Raw genomic sequence first — 26,017 nt, 5'->3', positions numbered from 1 at the left:
TATCTCGAGAATACTTCGATCATTCAATTAACGAATCAAATCAAATTTACGTCAAGTGAGTATCGCGGAAAATCCGACAAAAAATCGGGCGGCGTGTAGAGCTTAAACCCGACGGTGGGGGATTCTCCTAAGCTTGAGCGTCAGCTGATTGGTTGTTCCGGCGTCAGCTGATTTTGACAGCCCGGACGACCTTGCACGTCCTAGCCGAGATATCGACCAATCGGGAAGCGTTGCACCGTACGCACGCGCCTGTACTAATCCTGATCAGCTGACTCTCGCCGAGCTCGCATCCTCGATGCGATCGAAAAAATCTGCGCTACAGATATTTCAGAAAATTTATCGCGTCGATAATCCACTCGGCATCGAGTAATGTCAAAACGTGTAGGCGAAGAAAATTCGTATTTCAATTCTGATATAAAAAAAAACACAATTTTTTTTTTAATTAATGTTTGTACCGCTTACATTATACATGTTGGATTTTTGGAATATGTAAAATTAAACGATATATTTTGTGTATATATATACATATATACACACACACACACACACACACACACACGCGCGCGCGCGCGCGCGCGTGTGTGTGTGTGTGTGCGTGCGTGTGCGTGTGTGTGCGTGTGTGCGCGCGCGCGTGTGTGTGATCTTTGAAATAGCAGGTTTTTTATAACAAGAACCATCGGCAACTCATGATGATAAATTATTAAAAATAAAAAAAAGGCAATAAAAATATAATTTTAATTTTAAATTTCTTTCAGAATGGATCATATCGCGACGACAGAGTGCGTGTACCTGCGCGTTGCCGACATTGCCAGGACATTAGCTATATTCATTCCGGGGTCTCGAGCTATCCCGATCAATAATTCGTTTCCCAGCTGTCACGCCCCTTGTTCTAAACGAACGAACGAACAAAGGATCGAACAAATGTGAATGTAATACCAACGAAAATTATACTACAATTATAGTACAACACTATTATTTAGTCTCGTTCAGAGTTTATCTTCTCAAGTCGAAACACTTCACGGTAGTTGCAATGTCTTCACGATACTCGGAAAGCATAACGTTTGCTTTTGGCGCTTATTTCTTATCTTATTACCATGATAAGGATACCATGATGAACAGCCAAATCGAATTTATCCATATTATAAGATAGCAGCCAACTTTTGTTCTCTTGTATCTTTTACTAACTTTTTATCCAATAAATAACTATATTTCGCAACGGATCACTAGACACGCCATCTTTTGAAAAAGTATCAAAATTTTTGTATTTATCTTCAATCAGATAATAAACACCTAACATCAACTTTAAGTCATCTACAATTCATATAGATTCGGGGTAAATTTTTATTTATGTGCCATGTAATACAAAAACATTTAAAAAAATCAAAATACACACTCATATGCATAGCACATAAAATAAAATTTTAATATTAAAAAATTGTATCCTGAAATCTGATGCAAACTATATAAACAACATGAAATCATACTTAGAACTAAAACGATAGTGTATTTTCTACAAGCTTATTTCATTTCATTTCATTCCGAGTTCTTCTCTAAAAGATCGTCGATCATAAAAAAAGATTCCTTAATCGATAGATTCCTGATCTTTCTCGGAGATTTTCTCGATTGAATCGACTTTTGCCAGTCGGGTTGCCAATGCCCCCAGAAAACTGAGATACCACCAGCTGTGTTCACCCGCTTCATTATCTACCGAGTGAACGCAGAGTGGCTCCCTGTCCTCCGAAAGCTCGTTCCGTTGATTCTCTTGTATGTGCACTATCTTACCGACTGGATAATGGCATATAATCGTCACGCCGCTTTGCGGGATATTTCCTTGTTACGAATCTCCGGTTATCTCAACGTGAAACATCGTATTGTTTCTACTAAACGCACCACGTGATGTCTCCTTATCGATCGAGCTCAATATCCTTACACATTACACTTTTCATTATATGAGATTTGGCATTAAACATATATATATATATATATATATATATATATATATATTTAATGAACAACTGAGAGAAACAGGCAATTTCTCGGCAAACAGAATCTTAGATATTAAATTTCAATATGAAATAAATTCAAATAATTGTATTACCAATCACGTGCCATTATTTTTAGCTTGCAACGTAGCGGTAGGTTCTACAATTCGATACTTTGATATCAATTAAAAATCTCTTTTATTATCCTCAATTCTTCAGCAAACAGGATCTTAGATGCTAAATTTAAAAATATATATTTTTTTAACGCATGGATTATATCTTTTCCAGAAAATTAATAAAAATTAATAAAATTAACAACGACTATAAATATTTATTATAACTTAATGACTTAGCTATTTGTTACAGTTATTGAATTTCTGTTAAAAAGTAATTTCGTTTAACCTGCCTGCAATTGCGAAAAGTTGTAATAGAGAAATAGCTGAGAAACCATAAGCGTAACAAAAGTAATTACCGCGCATCATTAACGAGCATTAATATAGTTCGTCTGATTACGCATGACGTATTACGTTTGCTCAACCTTGAGTCAACCTATAATATGACGATAACTGAGAAAAATAAGATCGATCTTCTTTTATATATATATATATATATATATATATATATATATATATATATATACTTTTATGTCAAATTATTTTGTACGCATATTTATTAAAATATTGTATTTTTTAATTATCACATCGTGCAATAAATGGTGTGTATATACATAAATTTTGTTCGGAAAAAATTCGGAACATCTAAAAAATATATTAGAATTAATAATATAGAAATAAATAATTGTAAATTAAGGAATATTATAAAGATGGATAAAGTACTAGAGAATCTTTATATGTATATAAGGAAAATAAAAAATGTTATAAGACGAAAAGATCGACATGTAATTATTTAAATAACCTTTCATAATTGATATTGGACGATCCAAGAAAGCCGAAACTTTTAGTTATAATTTTTAGATACTCAAGATGTGATCCGACAGATATACAAACTTATCAACATTATCATTGTACTCCACACTCATCAAATTAGAATGTGATAAATATCAAATTTCTGTTAACATCTTAAATTATATCGTATATAACTACGTATATAAGATTACGTTACGTTTCAATCTTCACAAGAATCGATGTAGAAAACATCGAAAAACAAATTAAGGAAGGCGTTAAACGTTAATCTGAGCATTGTGAAGAAGCGTTCGCAAGAAATGACATCGCGTTCGATAAATAATTTCGCACTTGCACGAACGATTTAAAACACCTAGCGCGGATTCGAATGTAAGCACACGTCTCTCTCTCTCTCTCTCTCTCTCTCTCTCTCTCTCTCTCTCTCTCTCTCTCTCTCTCTCTCTCTCTCTCCCTCCCCTCCCCCCCTCTCTCTCTCTCTCTCCTCTTATCGTGGCATTTACAACGCGCTGCTACGTTCCATCCTTCACAGCGTCAATAAAGCGCGGTACGTTTTGCGCGCAGTAGTGGCACAACCTGCGGCGAAATCGACGCGGCCACGGCGACGCAACCAATGCGACCGACGACGCGGCCACGTCAAGGTCAATGCGATAAGTCGGTCAAACCAAGGGGTTATCGCGCAATTCCGCATTTCGTTAAACACATTTAAATGGAAAGCCCAACTCTCGCGTTGCAACCTCTCTCTGGTTCCTTGTTCGATCGAAAAACAATTTTTAATTGTGGTACTGTCCATCTATATTTAATAGCAAGCTAATTTTTTAATCTTATTCTCGTCACCGGTAAATAATGTTAAAAATTCAAAAATATTATTTTTTAATATTTATATCTTTTCTTTATAGTAATATATCTAATTACTTTCATTTCTTATCTACTTGTAGATTTTACAGTTATTCGAATGAATTCATATATCTTGCTGATGAATTCATGTGTCTATGCGGCATGTATGATTAACAATAGAAATGTACAAATAGTTAAAAAAATACTGCGTTTAAAAAATAGTGAGTCCATAGTTCATGAATGATGAAGCTAAAAATGGCCCATCCGATGACGCACTATTTCGGCGTGCTCAGCCAATCGTGCCAAGGTTTGGCCAATTGCGTATCATGTAATTCACACACCACACACACCACACCACACACCACACCACACACCACCACACACCACACCACACACCACCACATACCACACCACACACACCACACCACACACCACCCCACACACACATACACACACACACACACACACACACACACACACATCTTAACTTTATTACCATTCAATTATCGCGAATATTATCCACAATATTTCATTAAATGCAGGTTTATTAAAAAAATTATTCACAAAGCGTCTGGTGAAAAAGTATTAAGAGCAATTTGCAATTTTTTAACTTACAGTTTTTAATTAATTCACAGTATAAACTCGCTTGTATATCGTTACCATATTTGTTCATCAATTTAAAAAAATTGTCTGCAACATTTTTTGCGATACTTGATATTCTTCTACTTCTCTATCGTTCATTAATTACATAAGAGTGATACTACCGCTTCTCGATCCGGTTGAGAGACTTTGTTTAGAATAGAGCGATAACTGACGACAACAGAGAGCCAATATCTCTACAAGCGGCGCAGAAAGTTGTTTTGGAAGCTCACGCGGCTTCATTGAGAGCGCTTGGAAATGAGCCAATAGGAGATCGCACAGCAGAAAGTCTGTCGCACATCGATGTGTCGTTCGACGACGTCATCGTGACGCGCGTCCATGTGTATATCTGATATAGCCCAACGTGTGGCGTTTCCGAGCAGAATCAAGTTAACGCAGAACACGCATAAGTAACGACAATCAATTGTCAACGATAGTCGCTTCTTACAAACACTCGACAATGCGACTTTTCAATCAACTATACAAAAGTCACGTGGTAACTTGCGCTATGATGACATTTCGTTAAATATGGAATTCTGCTCGGATATCGTGAAAAATACATTTGTTCGTTTGCACTACAAAATTTTTTCCATGTAACGAGAATTTATACAAATCTATTTTTATCTTTTAATACATATAAATGAAACATTATTTCAAACGATATGATTCAATTGATAGTCTAAAAATCTTAAATTGATAGTCTAAAAAACGATAAGTTATGATTAATGATATGTCGTTTAATAAAAATTGTATTTTTAACTCACAACTTATCCGTATATGTTTAAAAGTGATGCCCAATTAACACTACATACGTACAATTATAGGCATCACACTGCTATTAAACGTGAAGTTAATTATTCTTATTTAACTACCGAGAAAATCATATATACGTACGCTTCGTAAACAATATAAAATTTCAAACTAATATCGTAATGTCAAGGTGAAGTGCAAACGAATCTTGACTATCAATAAGATATATCTCACTGATAAGATCAGTCTAAGAGATTTGTCTCTTTATTTTAATTTTCTGTCTCAATTAGTTACAAAATGTACATTCATAAATTTTCAATATATGACCAATTGATTTCGCCAAATACAATAAAATTTTCTTAAGAGACAAGAAAAAAATGTCAATTTCCCAAACTAATCTTACGTGTTTAATACAAGAGAATGTCTACTTACAATCTGCTGCTAGGCTCGTTATTGGCTTCGTCGCCTTCTATTCGGTACACCTTGCCGGACATGACGTACTCAAAGCTATCCGCCCTGGAACCGCCCTCCTGTTCCATAGGGTTCCACTCGTTACCATCCGGATATCCATCCTCGCGTAACGTTGTTGCCAGCACAAGACGGAATTTATCTCCTGAACATACAATAATTACATACATACAATATTACACATCTCTCGTGAGAAATTTATCCTATATAGAATTTTCGTTAAATAATCTTTGCTCTACATGAGAAAACTATTCAAGTTACAAATAAATTTAGTCGTATTAAAAGAATTATGAAATTTGTTTGCACTAGGTAAAAAATTATAGTCAAAAATAAATTTTACTCATCATTTTAACAACTAAAATTATAAATATAATTTAGTCATTTTAAAATAGTACAAATAAGCGGAAATAAACGTACATCATGTTGCTTAAGAACATAAATCTCTTTAAAATATAATTTTCGAAAAAAAAAAAATGAACCTCTTGTAAAAAGAATTTGACAGATGAGTGAAAATTAGAATGGAAGAAATGAATTAATTCGTTATTTCAACGACTGGATAATGGCGCATCTTATATTTGTTCCAATGTCCGCTGCCTACGCTTAGCGCAGCTTATGATCTCAATATTTCTCGGGTAAAAAAAAAGCGCAGACAAGCTGTGCAATGACGGAATATAACCGGGTCCAATAATAGCATTCACGCGAATGCATCGAAAACACATCGCCACACGGTTGCATCAGTCAGGTCGCATCCGCTCGTTGGTGGGTGCTGCGTTTGACTATGTAAACTGATAGATCCGCTCTTTTCACCACACACATTATATTTCGTTAGATGCGTGACACTCACACGAGATGCACTTTTTATCTTGCGTCATAAAATGCACTTTGTTGTACAAATCATTATCTTCATGTAGCTCAAAGTAAATGCGAATTTGCGAAGAAATGAAAATATTCATCAATATCTAATAAATATTTAAATTACATTTTAATTACAATTTATTTATTTCACTTAAATACATGTGATTAAAAAATAACTCCATATGAATTATTTTCAACATACACACGCGCGCGCACACATACACACACGCACGTTTATCTAAAATCGAGATTCAAGTGAAATAGCTTTCAAAAATAAAATAATATAATATAAAATCATAGATAGAGATATCTTTAAACAATTTTAACCGCAAATAGATATCAAAAATTATTATTAAATTATTTTATGAATTTATTAAAAATTAATTAATTTTAAGTTTTAAATTACAAGTTAGTCATACGATCAGCAGCAGAATCGCTGATCAAAGGTATTAGGAAGAAAACAAGATTGTCAGTTTAAATTAAATCAATATCGTTAAATTAAATTAATTTAATAGGATTTAGATCTCTCGACTTTGGATCAATAAAATTACGTATCGTGATTTTCAAATATACTGTTCTGTTACATCAGATGTGTTTGTAATGTTAAAATAATACAATTTATTTCGCTTCCGCGAAATTAAATTAGTTGTGCAAATTAAGCATTTCCAGAATTGCGATTACGATCAATCAACGAAGAGGAAAAAGCAAAACTTGAACTTAAGAGAACGCGTAAGCAGTCTGTCTAAGAAAAAGAAATGGAGAAAAGAAATAGAAGAAGCAACTATAAAAAAATCATATATTTAGTTTAAAGATAAAACTTTAAAACAGATAAAAAAAAAAAGAAAAAAAGAAAATTAGAAAAAAAAATCACATTTCAGATGTGAATTTAAAAACATTTTATGTTTTATACATATCTACGAGCCTATGAGTAATTTATATTGTATTATAAATGAATTCCGATTAACTTGATAAAACTTCACAGATAAGTCAATGATAAGTCGAGTAGCTGTGTAAAATCACATTGTGATTGTTACGAATCTCAATTTAAATTTATTTCAATTAGAAAGACGAATTATTTCAAACGATGTAGAATCCTAAATAGACTTTTGAGACTGACTATAAATTACATTTTAAAGTAAATATACGAGATCTTGCGTGTAATTAGTGAAGTAGTCGTGTGAGAAGGTTCTCTCCCATTTCTATACGAAGCCATGAGCTGGAACGATACATAAGGAGACCCGGGACGCAAGGTCAAGGTTAAGCACACACAACGGCAGGTACACCGCGAGTTTTAATCGATACTACATCGTCGTCGTCGTCGTCGTCGTCGGTGGCGTCGACGTCGACGGCGCCGTCGCCATCGTCGCTCTGTTGGCTGCCCCTGTCATCGCTACCAAGAATGCCGTTCAGCAAATATTAAGATTACATATTTACATTAGAAAGCATTTTACATAGGAAGCAAAATTATCGACAAATCAGCCAAGGCTTCTCGTTTGTACTCGTAGCATCGTTACTCGCATTTTATCGCAGTAATTTAAAGTAAATTTAAGTTTATCAGTAATTTAAAGTAAAACTTATTTCTATTTTATTTTTGCACCTTTTTATTATATTTACGATTTCCCGTTACACTAACCCGTAACACCGATTAACATAGAAGTAATAAAATATGTCGCATTCGCAACTGATTTTTATTGGAATTAATCGAAAAGAAGCTCTTTTTCGCGTGTCGTAGATAAAAGATTAATTTTGTCACTGCTGTTATCAGCGCGACAAAATGGGTCCGGGAAAATCGGTCAATTGATCTCACCGCTCTCCACGAAGAGTAGGTGCGTGAGTCAAGCTTACATCATAATGGTGCCACACCGTAACAGCGGCGGTTGCTATAGATCATCCGGTCGAGCGTTGCGCGGTAATATCTCTCTCGCGCTTAAATTAACCCTCATTCGACCGAAACGCCATGTCCGATGAATGACATTAGTTTGTCTCCCGTCGTAAAACTTTTCTGAAAGCTCGAGAAGAGACGAGACGAGTGTCTTCGATTGTTTCGAGCGATAATTGGCGAGAATAGAAAAAGGAATCTAGAAGAGAATTTTGCTCTTCCTGTACAATTAAATGAATCTCAAACAGACGTCTAAATGAGATTGCAAGATGGATCGCAAGATTCTTATCGTAAAAAGAGGTGCGTTGGATAATTCGTCAATTAGGCTCTGCGTACAATGGAGGAGATATTAGGAACTAGAATAAATATTAAATTTTGAAAAAAAATTTTGAGAATAAAGATTAAATCCAACGCACAATGGACACAAGCGTAAGATACAGCTATATCTTTATATACAATTAATCTTTATTCTCCTTATTTCTTTTTCAAAATTTAATATGTGCTTCTGTTTTAAATATTTCCTCCATTATACGCAAAACCCAAGTCGCTGGGCGATGATACACAACATTGATTACATTCGTGTACTCCAATGACTAATTCAACCAATTAAGGATCGGTTAATGCGGTATCGGGAAGAGAGGATGAGCTCGAGCTCGGGCTCGGGCTCGGGCTCGGGCTCGGGCGATTCACGACGGTGACCTTGAGAGATCGCGACGGTTCTCTCGCGTAGGGAGGAGGGCCTCCTGCGAAATCGATAACGCGTGACAGCGCGCGGTCGGCGGCGATATATATGCGCGTTGGGAACGAGATCCAACACAACGATGCGGCTTACCTCGGCTCGACTCGCGGCTCGGCTCGGCTCGGCGCAACGCGGCGCAGCGTCCGTCCGGGTCCATGCCGAAATCCGCCATCTTGGCCCATGACGCGAATCTCGGGGCGGCGTAGCCCGCGCGATCACCTCTCTCTCTCTCTCTCTCTCTCTCTCTCTCTCTCTCTCTCTCTCTCTCTCTCTCTCTCTCTCTCTTACTCTCCGCGGGGATTCCGCTCCTTCCGCGGGACAGATCCATCTGTGCGCTGCGCGCGTATAACCTTGCCGACCTTGCTGACCTTCCCGTCCGCGGAGCGGAGATTCACGAGATCACAAATCGACGCTTTCGATCGCCAACGCGCACCACCTATCCTCTCCTCCGCTGCTCCTTGTCCCTCCTCGTCGACGCCCACGTCGGCGTTGTTTCCAAAAAGAGAGAGATCAAGACGAAGGCGAAGCTCTCGCGGCCGAAATTCTCGCGCGTTCAGACATCGCGCTTAAAAATATCCGCGCTCCGACATGAGGGACGGAGGGAGAGGGGGGGGGGGGAGAGGGAGCAGAGTGGCACCTCGGAAACGGCACTCGGACGTCGCGCATTCAAAATGTCTGCTCGCTCGTCATCGTCACGCACATAGTCGAGCATAGTCTGCACCTGCGAAATCTGCTCGTCGACCAACACACTTGACGTAGCGCGCACGAAACCCGATTCGCGAAACGGAACGGAACGAAACGAACGCATCCATCACGTCGCATCGACGAGAGGCGGCGCCGGGACGGCGGGTGGCGGAGGGCGGGGACAGACGAACGGAACGCGACGCGACGCGACGAGTCGAGACGAGTCGAGTCGAGACGAGACGAGACGCGACACGACGCGTTTTACTCTCGCCATCGTCGAGGAAGAGACGAGCGGCAGCGCGCGTACACGGAAAGAGGGACACCGGACGCACACGGAACAAGCGAGTGAGCGAGCCGCTCTCGCCGCCTCTCCTCCTCGAGAACGAACGAGTATCGCGAACACTTACGACCGACACGGTTGCGAGTCGTGGCCGCTTTGACCTTGGCATTGAACTTGTGGGCGCCGGGCGCGGGACGAGGCGCGCGCGACGGAAGACCTGCGCCTGCGGAAGGGAGCGCCGGAGTGGGGGGCGCAGCTGAGCTGCGGAATGAGCGGCCGGGGTGAGAAGGGGGCTCGCGAGAGGCGGAGGGATCGGTGAGAGGGATGCGCGAGCGAGCGAGAGAGAGAGAGAGAGAAAACGGACGATATTATAGTGGGAGGGAGATTGCGTCATCTCGCGCAAGCCTGAACGCCGCGCGTCAATACAGCGGCGAAAGAGAGACTCGCCTGCCTGGCCCTTGTGGACTAACCTTCCCGCGTATATACGTACATGTATTCGAGTACATACACAGCCACCCCTATCTATTTATCTCTGTCTATATCGAATGTATTCCATAGGTATATATGCGCATTACGATTTAGGACCGCGGTGCAAAAAATCCAATTTATGAGCAATAACGCAAATATGCGATAAAGAGATATTATCGTGTGACATCTGGAGTACTATGACCCTTGAAATTAATCTCTTGCTTGCTCACTTGTAGTTCATCTATTTTTCATTCGTTTTTTTCAGCCTACTGAAAAAGATGTAGGGTCCAAATCTCTATGAATGTATCGTAAAATAGAAATTATTTGTGCGATGCGCAACCGTAATTTATATGTTTCGTCATATAATAATGCACGATTTAGCATATACATGCTAGAATTAATTGCAAACTTAAAATATTTGTAAATTTACATTGCTATATAATTTGAATATACGCAATATTTGATTCATATAATTTGATACAATTTCACTTTGGAATTGATCGACATCGTTGCAGAGTCTAACTCGAGACTCGAGGGATGAAACACTTTCGCAACGACGATCCGAATAGGTAGTAGATTATCTCGAAATAAGGCATCGCTGCACGCCCTTGGTTCCCAACCGAACTTCGCCAATCACTGCAACCACATCGGTAATCCAGAGGCGGAGCCAAGACGAGCCTCAAAGTTGGAGTCGGTCAGCGAGAGTTTTCATTGGTGAAGTTCAAAGACGAAGAAACATTCATCGCCGTAATCGCGCTGCTCTCCGACGAGACGCAACGTGCTCGCTGGAGCAAGATGGCCATGCTCGACGATAAATCGCACGTCATCGTATCTTCGATATAACCAAACGAACGATTGCGAAAAGATGGCGGATTTGTAAAAAAAAGGCGTTAGGAGTAAACCATTTCTATGTATATACGTGAATAGATAATGTGGGGGTGAAAGAAAATATGTGTGTGATAACAGTCATTAAACATCACACACCATACACCGTCACATATTTTACACACACATACGCGTGATAAAGAAGTTATCATGAAAATTGAGCTAGAAAAGTTCAGTCAATTTATAAGAATATAATGTTTAAATGATTTCATGTAAATAAGATAAAAAAAAATTTATCTGTTTCATTCTGTCACAACAAAACATGTGACAATAAAAAATATATGAAATGAAAATGTCTTGAAATGTGTAATAGGTACAAGCGCAAAAAAAATAAACAATGATCAAATATATAAAAAATATATAATTATATATAATTTAAAACAATAATTTATAATTATAATTTTAAAAAAATAATTTTATTCTCTTCTTCTGGAGTATACAAAATAGTTTCAACGATAAGATCTGATGCACACACTCACTATTTCTAGTATTTTAAGTATTTTATTTATATTTATCTGAGTTTTCTCAGAAAAAAAAATATATATATATATGTATGTATATATATATATATATATATATATAACAATGTTTGAGCAAAATATTTCAAGATCAACCATTCCTCCATAAAGAGAGACTCAATCTTCACTGCAATCTCAGTTTTGTTTTGGTTAACGCATTTGCCCTCTTATACGAATAAAACATGTTACAAATCTCGCCAGTTTTCAGTATTATATCGTACGACATATCGTAATTTAGCCGGGACAACTTAGAAGACAAATGCAGGAGATTCGCATTTGTTTGTTGTACATTTGAGATTAGCGACGGAAATGCAAAAAGTGACAAATAGTAAGAGAAACGAATCTTTGCATCTTTTGCCAAGAATCTGAAAAATGTGAACGAAACGCTTACATTTAAGAGATAAAATGTATAGAAAGATTTGTAAAGTTCTGCCACCAGTATTGCAACATATTTGAAAAACATAATTTTCTTGTACTATGAAAAAAATTTTTTATGTATTTTATGTGCTTTTCTAAATAAACGAAAATATTACTTTCAAAAAATAAGAGCATTATTATATAATATATCGACAATTAAATGTTTTGTTTTTATAATACATAATATACATGATGCATAAATATTTTCAAATATATTCTACTATTAAAATTTTTAATATCTATCTTTCATTTTTGAACTCATAAATTGGAATATAATCATTGTTTGGCATTTTAATGAAAAAAAAAATGTAAATTATAGCTTTGTTGACGAAAAGATATGCAAAAGACTCAATAACTTACTTCAAAATCAAAAAACAAAAATAGAGTTCTTCTCTAATCTTCAAGAAAAAAATCAGAATCGTCATTGGCAAAGTTTGGAAGTCAAACAGTGGGAAAGGCCGAACATCACGACAGCTCACAGTTGCCAAGTGCATTTCGAAAGATTATATCTGCGTATAAATTGTAATTTCGCACGACGCAATTTAAAACGGATTCAGATATCAGACTCTTTTATGCATCCTCTAATATTTAAAAACATTGGAAATAATCTACGTAAAACTGTAAATAAATCGCAGAAATTAATAACCATATTGACCATATTGACCATATGAAATTGACCATATGAACATCAAAATCTCTTTCAGCCAAATAAAAAATCTTAAAAGACATGCTATTAATAAAATGTTCAATATTATAAAATTAAATATAAGTAGACTTATATTTAATAAATATGATAATAAAACAATGTGTTAATTTTATGTAAAATAATTCAAATAGTAGAAATTGAATTAAAATGTTTGTACACTTCATATTTCAATCCATTTTACTTTTAATTAATGTTATAAACTTTTCTCTCGACAAAAAAAAATGCCTGTTTATAATATAATTTTCCCACTTTAATATATTATATATATATATATATATATTTCTGTGTATGTGTATATAGAATTATACGCGCGCGCACACACACACACACACACACACACACACACACACACACACACAGACAGCATTGATTACAAAAAATAAGTATAAATAATTGTATAAAAAATTTTTGCCATTAACCATTTAGCTCATTTTAGCACTGTTTTTTGAACATCCTGTATAAATTTCTAACGTATCACAGGTGAGAAAAGTTCTTGCTTTTAACATGTTTCTCTAAAAATAAAACAAGATGGAGAGACATTTCAGAACAATATGAAAAAATGATGATCGTCTACAATCGAAGCGGCTCAATCGGAAATCACAATTTTGTGCAATTACATGAAGCAGAAAAATAACAAACAATATGTTAATCCATTATATGTATATGTTAATCCATTTCCTCAACAAATAAATTTTCGGGTAAAAATTCAGTTTAACATTTCGAAAGAATAAACTTTGTGATGAAACATTACATATGTGTGTATGGAGTTATATATAGAGTTGCAAGACAAATGTTGTGATTGTCGGAATGTTACACCAAAGAAATAAAATATTGTTACAAACTATCGAACGTATAAAATCAGAAAAAAAAATATATAAAGAAGTACAAATAATTTAATCTATAAATTATACGCGTCGCATAATATACATGAACAACGCGTTATTTGTCACAATTAGAACAATATATCAACTGTAATATATTATAACTTCTATATCGATTATTTCAATAAACAAAAGCAATTAATTTAACAATAATGGAAAACTCACCCAGGTCCATTGGGTACAACCAACTGTTGATGTCTAGGATGAGATCCATTTTGAATGATTCCGATTCACAATGGAGTCTGCTCACTGAAATTCATAAAAAAAAAGAATACTATTAAAAATTATACGATATACATTTCATATATTATTGAATGATTGATTACGCTACGAGAAAATGAGTCATTGATTCATTCGAAGAAATCATCGAAAAGGAAATCTCATTTTTTTATAAAAAACGTCAGTTGTGACGTTTGATCAAATATTGATCAAATATTGAAATGACTTTCAATTTTCAATTCATAATCATTAGCGTATACGCATACACGTAGATATTTGGAAAGATTAATTATTTAAAAATTATAGATATTTGCAAATATTTACTCTGACTTTTGCGATATCTATCAAACGAGAGTAATTGCAATTACTTACGCCAAGAAAATAAAATATGCGGAATTGCGTCTAAAATTCGCAAAAATGCGATTATATTTTAAAATTCTTACCTCCATTTTCACTAATGTAGATTAACTTTGATCTCGATTAAATTCACTTTCTTTTTTTATATAGTTCTATGAATTAGTTCTCACATAGTTCTATGAAAAGAAGATAAAGAATAAATTGAATCGAGATCAAAGTTAATCTACATTGGTGAAAATGAGAATTGGTGTTTCACATTTTGATGTTTTAAATTAAATAATATTGTCGATAAAAGAATAAGAATACCGTATTAAATGCAATTGAGGAGATGGTTGGAATAAAGAGACAATTTTAGTTAGATCTTTTTTGGCGTAAATAAAGAAACTGATGTTGCTTATATTGATCATATGTGAACGTATTTTGATTGATCCTGTGGTGAAAATATAATCTATGGAAAAAAGAAAATGGAAAAATACTTATTGTATAATTAAAAAACTAACGAGTTATTTTAATTTTTCTCAAAATTAAGATTTTATAATTAGGCCCTTATTCCATCCATCCCCTCAATTCTTTCGCACATACGAGCCATATTGAAATTTTTTGCATATACAAAGAATACATTGCGCTTTCCTGTGTGTTATCATAAACAAATTTTATCATAAATAAATCCTTCTTTAGATTAATTTATAACATAATTAATATACAATTGGCTTTGCATATGGTGTACTTTAAATAAGATTGATATAAATAATAATCAAAATACCAAATTGATCAGAAAACAAAGTTTGAAATCTGGCAAGAATGTCACAAGATTTTGCTCGAATACGCATCGAAATAAAAGCAAAAAGCATTCTATAAAATACATTTTTTTAACGACAACGATCGATTCTTTTATGAACGATGAACAATTGGATGATCGCGAATTGCACGCGTCACGCCCCCGACAGGCTTTGATATATTTCGCCGCACCACGTCCTTGGGATCCAAGGTTTCACACTCGATATTGATTTCGTGAATGTGTGACACCCGCCTGCATCGTGATAATCTAATATCGACGTAGTCATTCTCACGCGGTACGACTGATCTTGAGGGTGCTCGCAAAGCTCATTATCAACACTGTAAATCAACGTGAATGAATAATGGAGAAGCGTAATATATTTATTGTAGCTTGCATCGCATATAACTAATCCCATGACGCGATTCGTTTTTCGTAATATGATGCAAACTAATGTTTCATGTCGTAATTCAAACCAATCGATTATATACTACTAATCTCTAAAATACAAAATTATTATAAGAAAATGTATTTGTTAAATAGATCAATTCATAAAATCACGATGTGTTCTAAACAAATTCCTGAAGAATAGAAAATATTTTTCGAATCGTGCAAAAAGAGATTTTAATCTTCATTGTAGAGTTAAACTACTCGGAGAATATATACAACGTATAAATTGTCACGAATATAAATTATTGCGACTCTCTCTGCGAGATATTATTTCAGCAACTACTCACGCGAATAATTCGTAGAATTAATCTACCCTCCATTGTTGGTCCCAATCTAGGGATCCGAGTTTCCAATCGAAACAACGAAAGAAAAAAAAAAAAAAAAAACATCGTTCTCGCGAGTGCATCGATGCTTTCTAAACAACTCGACAAACTTCGACATTCGCTTGCACTTTTTTTCCTTCACCCACGCAATTCACTGTTTTTCCCACTGATTCCACTCTCTTTCGCATCTTCTTTTCCTTCTCCCTTTTTTCTGTTTCTTTTTTTCCTTCTCTCTTTTTCTCTCTCTCTCTCTCTCTCTCTCTCTCGCTCTTTCTATTATTCATGTTCGTTATTTCTATAAATTTCACTCTTACAAATACTACGTCATTAAAAATTCCGTCTCTTCCTTCTCCCCTCTCCTCTCCTCTTTCTCTCGAAGAGTCCACATTGCGCGGGGATAGGAGAACACATAAGTAACCTCAAAGCAAGCTGCGATAACACTACGATCTACTCTCGTTGCTGACGTTGCTCTCAGCTGGTAACCTTTACGGAGGAGGGCAAACCGGCGGCGACGGCGCTGAAGAGAGGAGACAACCAGCAACGGCGACCTTTACGGTCCATCCGCTACCAGCGTAAATTTTCCAACGAGCTGCCTCCTCTCTTTCCTCGGAAAAGGGCGGCCGCCCTCCCCGACGAGTTTGTGTTCAACTCCCTCGCCAAAAGAGAGAAGAGTGCACCCCCCCCTCCCTCCTCTCTCTCTCTCTCTCTCTCTCTCTCTCTCTCTCTCTCTCTCTCTCTCTCTCTCTCTCTCTCTCTCACTCACTCACTAGTACGTCATGCACTTTTGCTCCATACTTCCATGCTTCTTGGATGAATTTAAATTAAATTAATGTTACTCCTCGCAACAACAGGGAAAAAAAGAAAGCTATATTAGTTTCCACTAATTCTTATATTAATTTGTCAAATAATCGACTTTTTGTCTCTTTTTTATAATTGCAAGATATCCACGGCAAAAGATAATAGGTACGGCGAATAAAGTGGCTCTTGCTGATTCTGAGAGCTCAAATATTCAAATATTTAAATACTTTCGCAAAATTTTAACTAAAATATCATAGACAAGTTATATTTTAAAATAACAGTAAATCTTTCAATTAAAATACGTAAAATTATTTTGTTAATTAGGTTCAACTATCAACAAAGTTTTATCTTCTCATTTTCGAAATTCATTCCTGTCCTCCAAAATCAAAAACAAAGAATTAATAAAATTTCTGGTTACTCAACATCTGACAATCAATTCAAAACTATATGTTTACTTTATTTCAGTAAAAACTAGACATCAGCATTTAAACATATTAAAAATGTCGTGTCAGAAAGTTGTTGCCAGTCAGTGCATTCATTTGTGGATTCGTGCTATGCAAATTACGTAATGCAGGAAAAACTGTTTTAATCTCGACAAATTCAATTTTTCCCCCCATTACGAATGCGAAAAATAGATCTGACGCCACAAATATCACAGCTTCAATTTTATATCGTAATTACATTGAAATCGATATAACATCAACTCATTCTCACTCTTCTCAAAAAGAACGCAAAAAGAAAATATGTAATCTTTACGCTATTCAAAATCATTTTTAACCCGAAATGCATCCGATGCTCATCTTTCCAAACTATTCGCCATCTGCATCACACCAAAATGATCCTTCTCCCACTCTTCCCTCATCGAGCCGAGGAGAGAGCTTGACTGGCCGTCCCCGCTGCGCCCCGGTGCAGGACGAAAGGGATGGCAATGCACTTACCCCCACATTACATCCTCGACGCACTATTCCGCCTACACCAAGTCCTTTTTCCCAACCTCTCCGTCCTATATCGCCTTCCATCCCGGAAAGGATTTCATTCTATTTCGTTCTATTTTTGCTCTCATCCATGGCTATTACACTTGGGTTCGCTCGCTACTCTACTTTTTTATTTTTCTCCACAGTAGGCTTTACAACTTGTTGTATGAGATGGCGTAAAAATACTATTAAAGTTTCATTTTGGTAATACACCCGAACAACATACATTAAATACATTTTTAATCACTCTTTTCTTGAGAGCGTTAATACAACCGAGTTTTTTATTTAAACGTCAATAATCATCTTTTTTTTTTCATGAAAAGAAAACAACATAATAAATTATGTTTTAAAAACAAACGCGTCTGCCATATAATTTTATTCGTTCCCTTTTTTTGTATCGCATTAATTACGGCTAACTTTTAATATTCTTCGTACCATATTATTTTAAATGAACACCCGAAATATCCTCCCAAATATCTCATATCGCAATTGACTATTACAGTAGATCATAAAACTCTGTAGTTTTACGATTATCCAGCGCGTGTTTAATTACAGATCTAATGATTTGGTAATGATAATCGGTACAACGCCGTCAATCAAGAGAGCAAAATTGAAAGCAATGAATAATTTTCAACCATAAACGAGTCTAACAAAAAGTGTCACAAACCATGTAACGCTCGTTACTTTCCAAATCTAATCGCGCACGTTACGATTTATATTTTACAGCATACTAATATTTTATGACATATTAATACCATCTAGCAAATTATATTTGTAAAATAATATTATTAACGTGCCAAGCATTGAGAAACATTTCTATTTTCAAACAATTACTTAAATTTCAATAAACCTTAAATTAAAAATATAGGATTATTATAGACAGTTCCTTAATAATGTACTATATATAATGCGTCTGTTTCATAAATATTCAATATAATAAATTTAATCGAGACCTTAAGATAAATGTAACATTATCTTTCGCAAGATAAAAAAGCTCTTTCTTCTTACCAAAATATCATTAAGTGACAAATATTTAAAAAAAATTATACATATAATCACATAATACGCACATACATGCAAACATTTTTCGTCTCTAACACTATAATTTTTTAATTGTAAAAAAATAAAAAAAAAATTTAATAAACGTGGCAAAATCATTGTGCGTACGCGATGAGTCACTTCAGATCTTAACAGTTTTTTGTTCTAAATAATCGATTGTGGTTTTAATTTAATACCTCTTGCCACGCCATTCGGTCATTTTCCGATAAAGCGCCCCATGAATTGCATCAAAAATACACGTAAAACTGCTATACTTAGAATTGTGAGTGCAGCAGGCAACATGCTCACAATGAATTTATCGGTGAATTATTCAAGAAAGATTCATAAAGGAAGAGAGGCAGACATGTGAAAAAAGTCATTAGAGTTTTTGCATTGTGGCACTTTGAAGATAAATGCGCGTCTGTTGGTATAAAAGACGTATAAATTGTCACGGCAATTTCCACTTCGAATTTACTATCAAGATTTTTACAAAAGTAAGTTCAGTATTGATAGTACTCGATATAACAATAATGAAAAATTCTGTAAAGATATATGGTGAGGTAATCGTTATCGATCACATTTAACATGCGCTGAGAAAATACTATTGTTACATACATACGTACAAACATCTTACACGAATAAAGTATTTACATCTTTAAATATAATGCTAAGTAATTCATTTTACGTCAAAATTATAAATTGATGAACAAATATTCTTCCTTTTCAAATCCTTGAAAAAATATTTAAGATTTATATAAAATTTTAGAATTCTAGGAAATATACGTATGTAAAAATATATATATGTTTGTAAATATATTAAATATGTTTGTAAGTATATTTACAAACGTTGAACAAAGACAATGTAAATAAAACAAAGGAAAATATCAAATTACTAGAGATTTTGTTGTACCACTGTTTTTTACGTCCTTCTGTTAACTACTAGAAAAAAATAAATTCATAATTGATCAAATTTTCTACAAACAGAAAAGCAAGATTGATCCATTGTATATTGATTCATGCTTTAAAACTGTACAAGCTCTCAAAATGGTACACATCAGAAAAGTGAGGATAATAACGCGCAAAAGTATAGTTAGTACTAGCAAGAATAAAAATAAATCTACCGATAAAGAGACTTGAGAAGAAGGAAAATATAGAGGGTGGACGGAAATACAATAGAAAATTAAACGTTTACTTTCCACGACAAAGTAAAAATTAAATTTAAGCTGTTAATAAAGAGACAAAGAAGAAGAGATGAGTAGGTAGGAGAAAAAGATGGAGTCAAAGCGAAAGGGGTTGGCAGAAACAGCAAGGGGGTGGAAAGAGGGCGATATGTGCGTGGGCTGGCTTCGACGCGGGGGTTTCCCAACTGCGCAGTGTCGCTATCCGTTATCGACCGGCTCGCAAGCGCTATAAATACTGGGCACCAGGCTCTCGCTACCCCCTGTAGTTCCCCCTCTCTGCCCTACAGTTCACTCTCGACCACCCACGTACATATATTCCCTACAACGTCTCTCTCTTTCTCTCTCTATCTCTCTCCATCCCTCTCGCCACTGAGCCATCCTCCACCACGTTTATCGTTTAGTTATCCCTATCTTTCTCACTCTCTCTTTCCTTCTCTCTCGTTGTTTCTCTCTTCATCCCCCTTCGCTCCTCCTCTCAGTCAACGAGGGGCGGAAAACCTTGACCTTCAAAAGAGCGTCAGAGGGCGAACATGGCGCTCTTTCCACCCTCTCTCAATACTCCCCTTCTCCATCTGGTCCCTCCCGCCTTCCCGTCCTCTCCTCTTGCTGCCGGCTATCACTCCGTCTTTTCTACCGTCGCTTTCAAACTACGGCGATGGCCTAACTCTTTGTCTCCCATCTCGCTTGTACGATGAATAAAATTAGTCGTTTCTTTACTATTATTTTGGAAATCGTGCGAACAATCTTTTATCTATCTCCATTTCGATTTTACCATATATAGTATAATCATAAGAATCACTTCGATGTGCATCAACGTGTGATTAACGTGTGCACCAAAGTGTAATTTCATTTCTTTCAAAGATTTTGATAAACATCTACGACTTCATTATATTTAATTTTAACTAAGTACCTTTTGTCTTTAGAATATCGATTATAATTTTTTATAAATCTCTCATTAAATCTCTGCGTTAAATCAACAATTAAGATGTCTTTTTTGCATTTTTTTTTCTTCACAAGTCTTATAATATCCAAACTGAAATTGTAAAACAATTCATTGATATGATAATTATCGCACCGATCGATGTAATAAAAATGTTTCCAAACCTTCAAATAAAATAGCGAATTAATATCGATTAGAAACAAGAATAATTGCAACTTTACGAATCGACAAAACTACCGCTTTCTCACGAAATGATGAAAATTTACGATCGGCCTTGTAACCCAGTCACACGTACCTTTTTGATGATCAAAAAGAGTTATGTGTCTGTCGAATCGTAAAGCATCATTCTTTGAGAGGCTACTTTCTCAAGAGAAACTGAATTTTCCATTTATGTCACACATCGCGGAAATATATTTTCCGTGTGACGATCGTTGATAAGATGTTAATCGTTGCTTGACCGATGGATAATAAAAAAAAAAAATATTGATAAAAGATGGGAAAGAGTATAGGAGGTGCCAAAGCAAACGCTACTAGGCAAATGTAATAAAACTCAAAAGAACAAATTAGAAATTAATATGGGTACTTGATAAACATGACAAAATAATCTTAAATACTTATACTAATTTTTAAATCAAGTTAATAATTAAAAAAATTCTGGTAAATAAAAATAATTTCGTTAAGTGATCTTATAAAGCTTTGTTAAAGAAAAACCAATTTTAATGTGTAATTGAAAATGATCCTGGTATCAACATATTAGTATTATAGTATTATTTTTGTAACGATAGGTCAAAGTTTTTTCGGCTTGTTTGACAAAATATTTTCAAACAATATATCTTCAAGTTACATTAATAGCAATTATGTTAATGGACAAATTCTAAAAAGCAAAACCGGTACTCTATTAGTTCGACAAGCAATAAATTTGATATGAAGTTTTCTATCGAAGACAAAGAGACTACACGAAGATATCTCGATAGCTCGTCTCAAAATCACGATATTTCGAAGCGTTGCGCAATCCTCCTGCTCCTCCTCCTCGTTCGTCTTCCTCGGTTTGTCAGCTGGTCTCAAGGTCGTCCGCCCGAGAGAACGAATATCTTGGATATAAGGTGGGGACCGGTCTTTCAAATCGCGCCACGTGCAAAGAAAAAAATGTAGCTGAAATGATTATGTCATATCTTTGTGGTACGATGGCGCAGCTTAGCTCGGTACCGATCGATTAACACAAATAGGAGCATTCCTGGCAACGGATTTTTAATATTTTTTCGATTTTGTTTTATCGACCAATACGATTAGAATTATTGGCGAGAATTATTGGCTTGATATGCCAAAAAAACTTGAGAATTTTAAGAGCTGACAAACATCTATTCTTAAACGATAACATTTTTAAATAGAAATTCATTAACATTAATATTATTAATAATATACAACTGACAATTGCAATATAAGAGATCGATTATTATTTTTATCACTTTCAAGTTCAGAGAAAATTAAAATAATAATTTATAAAAAAAATTTAAACAACAAATGACAGCAATTAAGTATTGATATGAAAATTGCAAAATAAAAAGAAGTGAAATGCAATTTTTCGCGCTATATTTTTCTTATTCTATCAAATAAATAAAAATCTTTATGTTTAACACATTTTGACAACAATCGATTCAATCGAATTATAAAGTACACTCTGAATATGTACTTTTACGTATGTTGGTAACTAAAAACTTGTTCACTTGCCAATATCAATATAAGACATTAAACCTTAATATCATGCAAAAGAGGATTATACAAACATATATTCGTCCTCTTCGTCTTTTATCAAGCTATATCTTTCTTGTTACCACTATCACTATAGAAATTATTGTTGTCATACGTTTACTAGTTTTATCGTTATTGATATTTATATCGCAATTTAAAACAGACAAATTAAAAGTCGAGATTGGAAAGAAAGATTTTCATTGGTTCTCATGTCATGTTTAGAGACGCGGGGTGATTGCGATTTAATCAATGATGACCCTTCAACATGTTTCCCGGCATGAGCGAACATATCTAAAAGACAGGCGTAGTGAAATTGTTAAGCGGATTATTCAACGATATTCTGTTATCGACATATATACCCCTCGCGAGATGAACGAGCCCGGCCACCTGATTGGCATCCGCAGAAATCGCACCGCCATAGTTAATCAATATATTCGCGAAACCGAGACGGAAATTTGCTGAATGCAAAGTTTAATCGCGCATTTTACACGCGTGCAAAATCTCCTCAAACTTGTTTTATTTCATCAATTTCCATGAGAATTGTCAAAACAGAGTCAAATTAAGTAACACCTTGTTTTATACATATTTGCTCGAAATATTATTAAAAAAACCGTTTTTTTTTCTCTTTCCTCGCATAAATTAGTTCCAGTCCTACCAATTTCTGAAGTTTATTAATTCAATTAATTTTATTTATTACTATTATTCATTGTGACATGTTTTTTTTTTATACTAGTATTGAATTTTTATTTATTTATATATTGATTTATATTTAGCTTGATTCAATTCCAATTACGCGTGTTGAAAACATCAACTCTAAATATAATAATACATATTTACTTTTATCGCAAACTTCAAGGCATCTCATATATCACACGTAATACAAATAAATTAAAAAAATTACTAATTAATAAAAATTTTTGCCGTAAATATGCGGTAGTCAAATTTGACGAATATTTTTTTTAACAACCTTATTTGCTATTTTTTTGAAATTATCGATGTAGCACATAGATAAAAAAAACGATGGGCATTTCTCGTTCGGCGTTACGTTCGTATAGATATCTGTCAACACACATACAACGCAAGTGCGCGTCGGCGGATCGCGTGAATAGATAACCGCCAGCCAGACACGCGTGACTCAGAAAACGCAAATAAGGAAGAAAACATCGACGTTCAACTACGATCGTCGCAAATGCGGACCGTCGCACAACAAAAGCGGCAATCTAACGATATTTTACCGATAATCCATATCGGTTTTGTAATTCGCAAATTTTGTGGAGAATAATCACGCAGCGATTTTACTCCGTGTGATTCCTGAAAGAAAATTACAATCGCACTGCATTCGATTATATTCGGATTATCTATCACGTAAAATACGTCAGACAGAATGTGATAAATGTATATGTTATAATCGGAATGATTAATATTACACCGCAAGATACTGCAGTGTATATTTCTATTTCTAAACCAAGAAATACAATATTGAACGCTCCCGTCTAACTTATTAAAGTGAAAATAAGGACATTCTCGAGATGTTGATATAATTTTGATAATATACGATTCGATTTGCGGGCGACTTTTTAAGACCATATCCAATCTGCGTATCACTATGTCCTATTCACATAACTGCGTAGCTCGCCTATTCAGCGTATTTATGACTTCAAAGAACGTTGCGTTCAAGCTCCTGGAACCATCGAGATATCGGTGCGAAAACTGTTTCGAATATTACTCATAGCCCTTCTAAAATATTCACATTTTCTATTCGCTTATTTTTAATCTTTCTCTCTCTTTCTCTCCAACTTTTGTTAATCCTGTATAAATATCATTTTATTATATATATATATATATATATATATATATATATATATAATATATAATAAAATGATATAATGATATAATTTGGATTTTTTTGACCATGATATATATATATATATATATATATATATATATCATGGTCAAAAAAATTCAAATTATACAAAGATAAGGATATAAGTCATTTTAGGCCTAAAGTCTTTTATATAGGATGCCAACTGCGACACCACACGCAATGCATTACCAAATCCATCATAACTTGACACTCTCCATATTTCATCGTGTCATTGTTAATGAGAATACTTGCTCACTTTTTTTTTATTATTTTTATATCTTTAACGTCTGGTTCATGACAAATGCGAATATTTGTAAAATTAATGCAGGACATTTTCATTTTTTCATTTGATTAATGTAGAATGAGTTATAATTTTACCACATGCAAAGTATCTTTTTAATTATTAATCAGGGATTAAGCAGAAAACGCTCATACATAACGTTACGGAACAATTATCACATACTTTATATAAAAATAAAGTATATGATCAATGCGCCAGGAAAAGCAATTCTTTTGGGGCAATTATCGCAAATATCGGTTGTAACAAAATAAAAGTTCCCGCTTCGGTACATTTATGTGGGATGCAAATGACCGGCATCTATTTGAAATTACCATATTGTAGGAACCAATGATAAAAAAAAAAAGGTAGATGAGATACTCACTGCATAAATCAAGGACCATCACATCGATCGTTAACAAACGAGACGCGCGTATATCCGGCGCAAGACATGATCCCGTGATTCGTGTGTCTCTCCACGTTTCGTTCTTTTTCGCACGCACACACGCACGCGGACGTAACCGGGCGGCGGACGAAGAGGAGAGGCCATACCGGCGAATTGGACAAGGCGCCGCTCGCTCATTCGCTTGCGCGCGCGAGGAACGTTCCCGAAGTGCATCGGGAACTAAACGTGAGATGGAAGGAAAGAAAACCGCAAAGGGGACAATGGACGACACTCGCCGAATTCGATGCGAGAAAGGAGGAAAAATGTTGGCTTGATCCTCGCGGTCGAGAGAAGATTGCCGGCTGCCGCCTTGGCACTGACAGTGGCCCTCGCGCCTAGCAACACCGAACGCCAAACTGGAGGCAGCCGGGTACTCTCCCTCCTTCCCCCCCCGCCGCACCGTACCCCTCTTCCGTCCTACTCACCGATCCGCGAGCGCGGCCTCCACATCACGCGCTCTCTCTCCTCTCTCTCTCTTCCATTCATCGCTATCATCTTGCGAACTTCACCTCCTTGTCTCATTTGGCGCGCGCGCGCTCTCTCTCTCGTCGAGTATTCCGTCTACTCTCTCGTCGTTACGAAATAGCGTGTGTCGCATTTCCTCCGTCCGACAGCCGCGTCGCGCTCGATCGTACGAATCTATCGGTCAGTTTTTTTTTCTCCGATTCGCAAGTTACCTCGACACTGACGAAGTCGGCCTCGACCGCGGTGCCGGCTCC

At 35.5% G+C, this 26,017-nt stretch overlaps 1 protein-coding gene and 1 long non-coding RNA gene across 3 annotated transcripts in view; one reads left to right on the top strand and one right to left on the bottom strand.

The window, feature by feature from the left end:
• The window catches only part of Rpb8 (DNA-directed RNA polymerases I, II, and III subunit Rpb8), a 58,012-nt gene that overhangs the window by 20,286 nt on the left and 11,709 nt on the right, over window positions 1-26,017 (bottom strand). The window contains exons 1-3 of one of the 2 annotated variants that reach the window (XM_089085042.1): window positions 25,724-25,967; window positions 14,074-14,157; window positions 5,561-5,741 (exon numbers count right to left, since the gene is read on the bottom strand). In XM_089085042.1, coding sequence (XP_088941168.1) covers window positions 5,561-5,741; window positions 14,074-14,157; window positions 25,724-25,820 — 362 coding nt within the window. In that variant the 5' untranslated portion in view covers window positions 25,821-25,967. Of the gene's footprint in view, window positions 1-5,560; window positions 5,742-14,073; window positions 14,158-25,723; window positions 25,968-26,017 lie in introns of those variants that run through there. The other variant, XM_011645037.2, reaches the window with a different exon arrangement.
• Window positions 320-1,300, top strand: LOC112552905 (uncharacterized). The gene is made up of 2 exons (XR_016141317.1): window positions 320-381; window positions 756-1,300. It is a non-coding gene; the product is annotated as an uncharacterized LOC112552905 (long non-coding RNA).

This window comes from Pogonomyrmex barbatus, unplaced genomic scaffold (genome assembly GCF_055798465.1).
Source record: "Pogonomyrmex barbatus isolate J1 unplaced genomic scaffold, ASM5579846v1 scaffold9, whole genome shotgun sequence".
In the NCBI taxonomy this organism is placed as follows: Eukaryota; Metazoa; Arthropoda; class Insecta; order Hymenoptera; family Formicidae; genus Pogonomyrmex; species Pogonomyrmex barbatus.
Note: the sequence above shows the minus strand (reverse complement) of the source record. Positions and strands in the feature narration are given on the sequence as shown.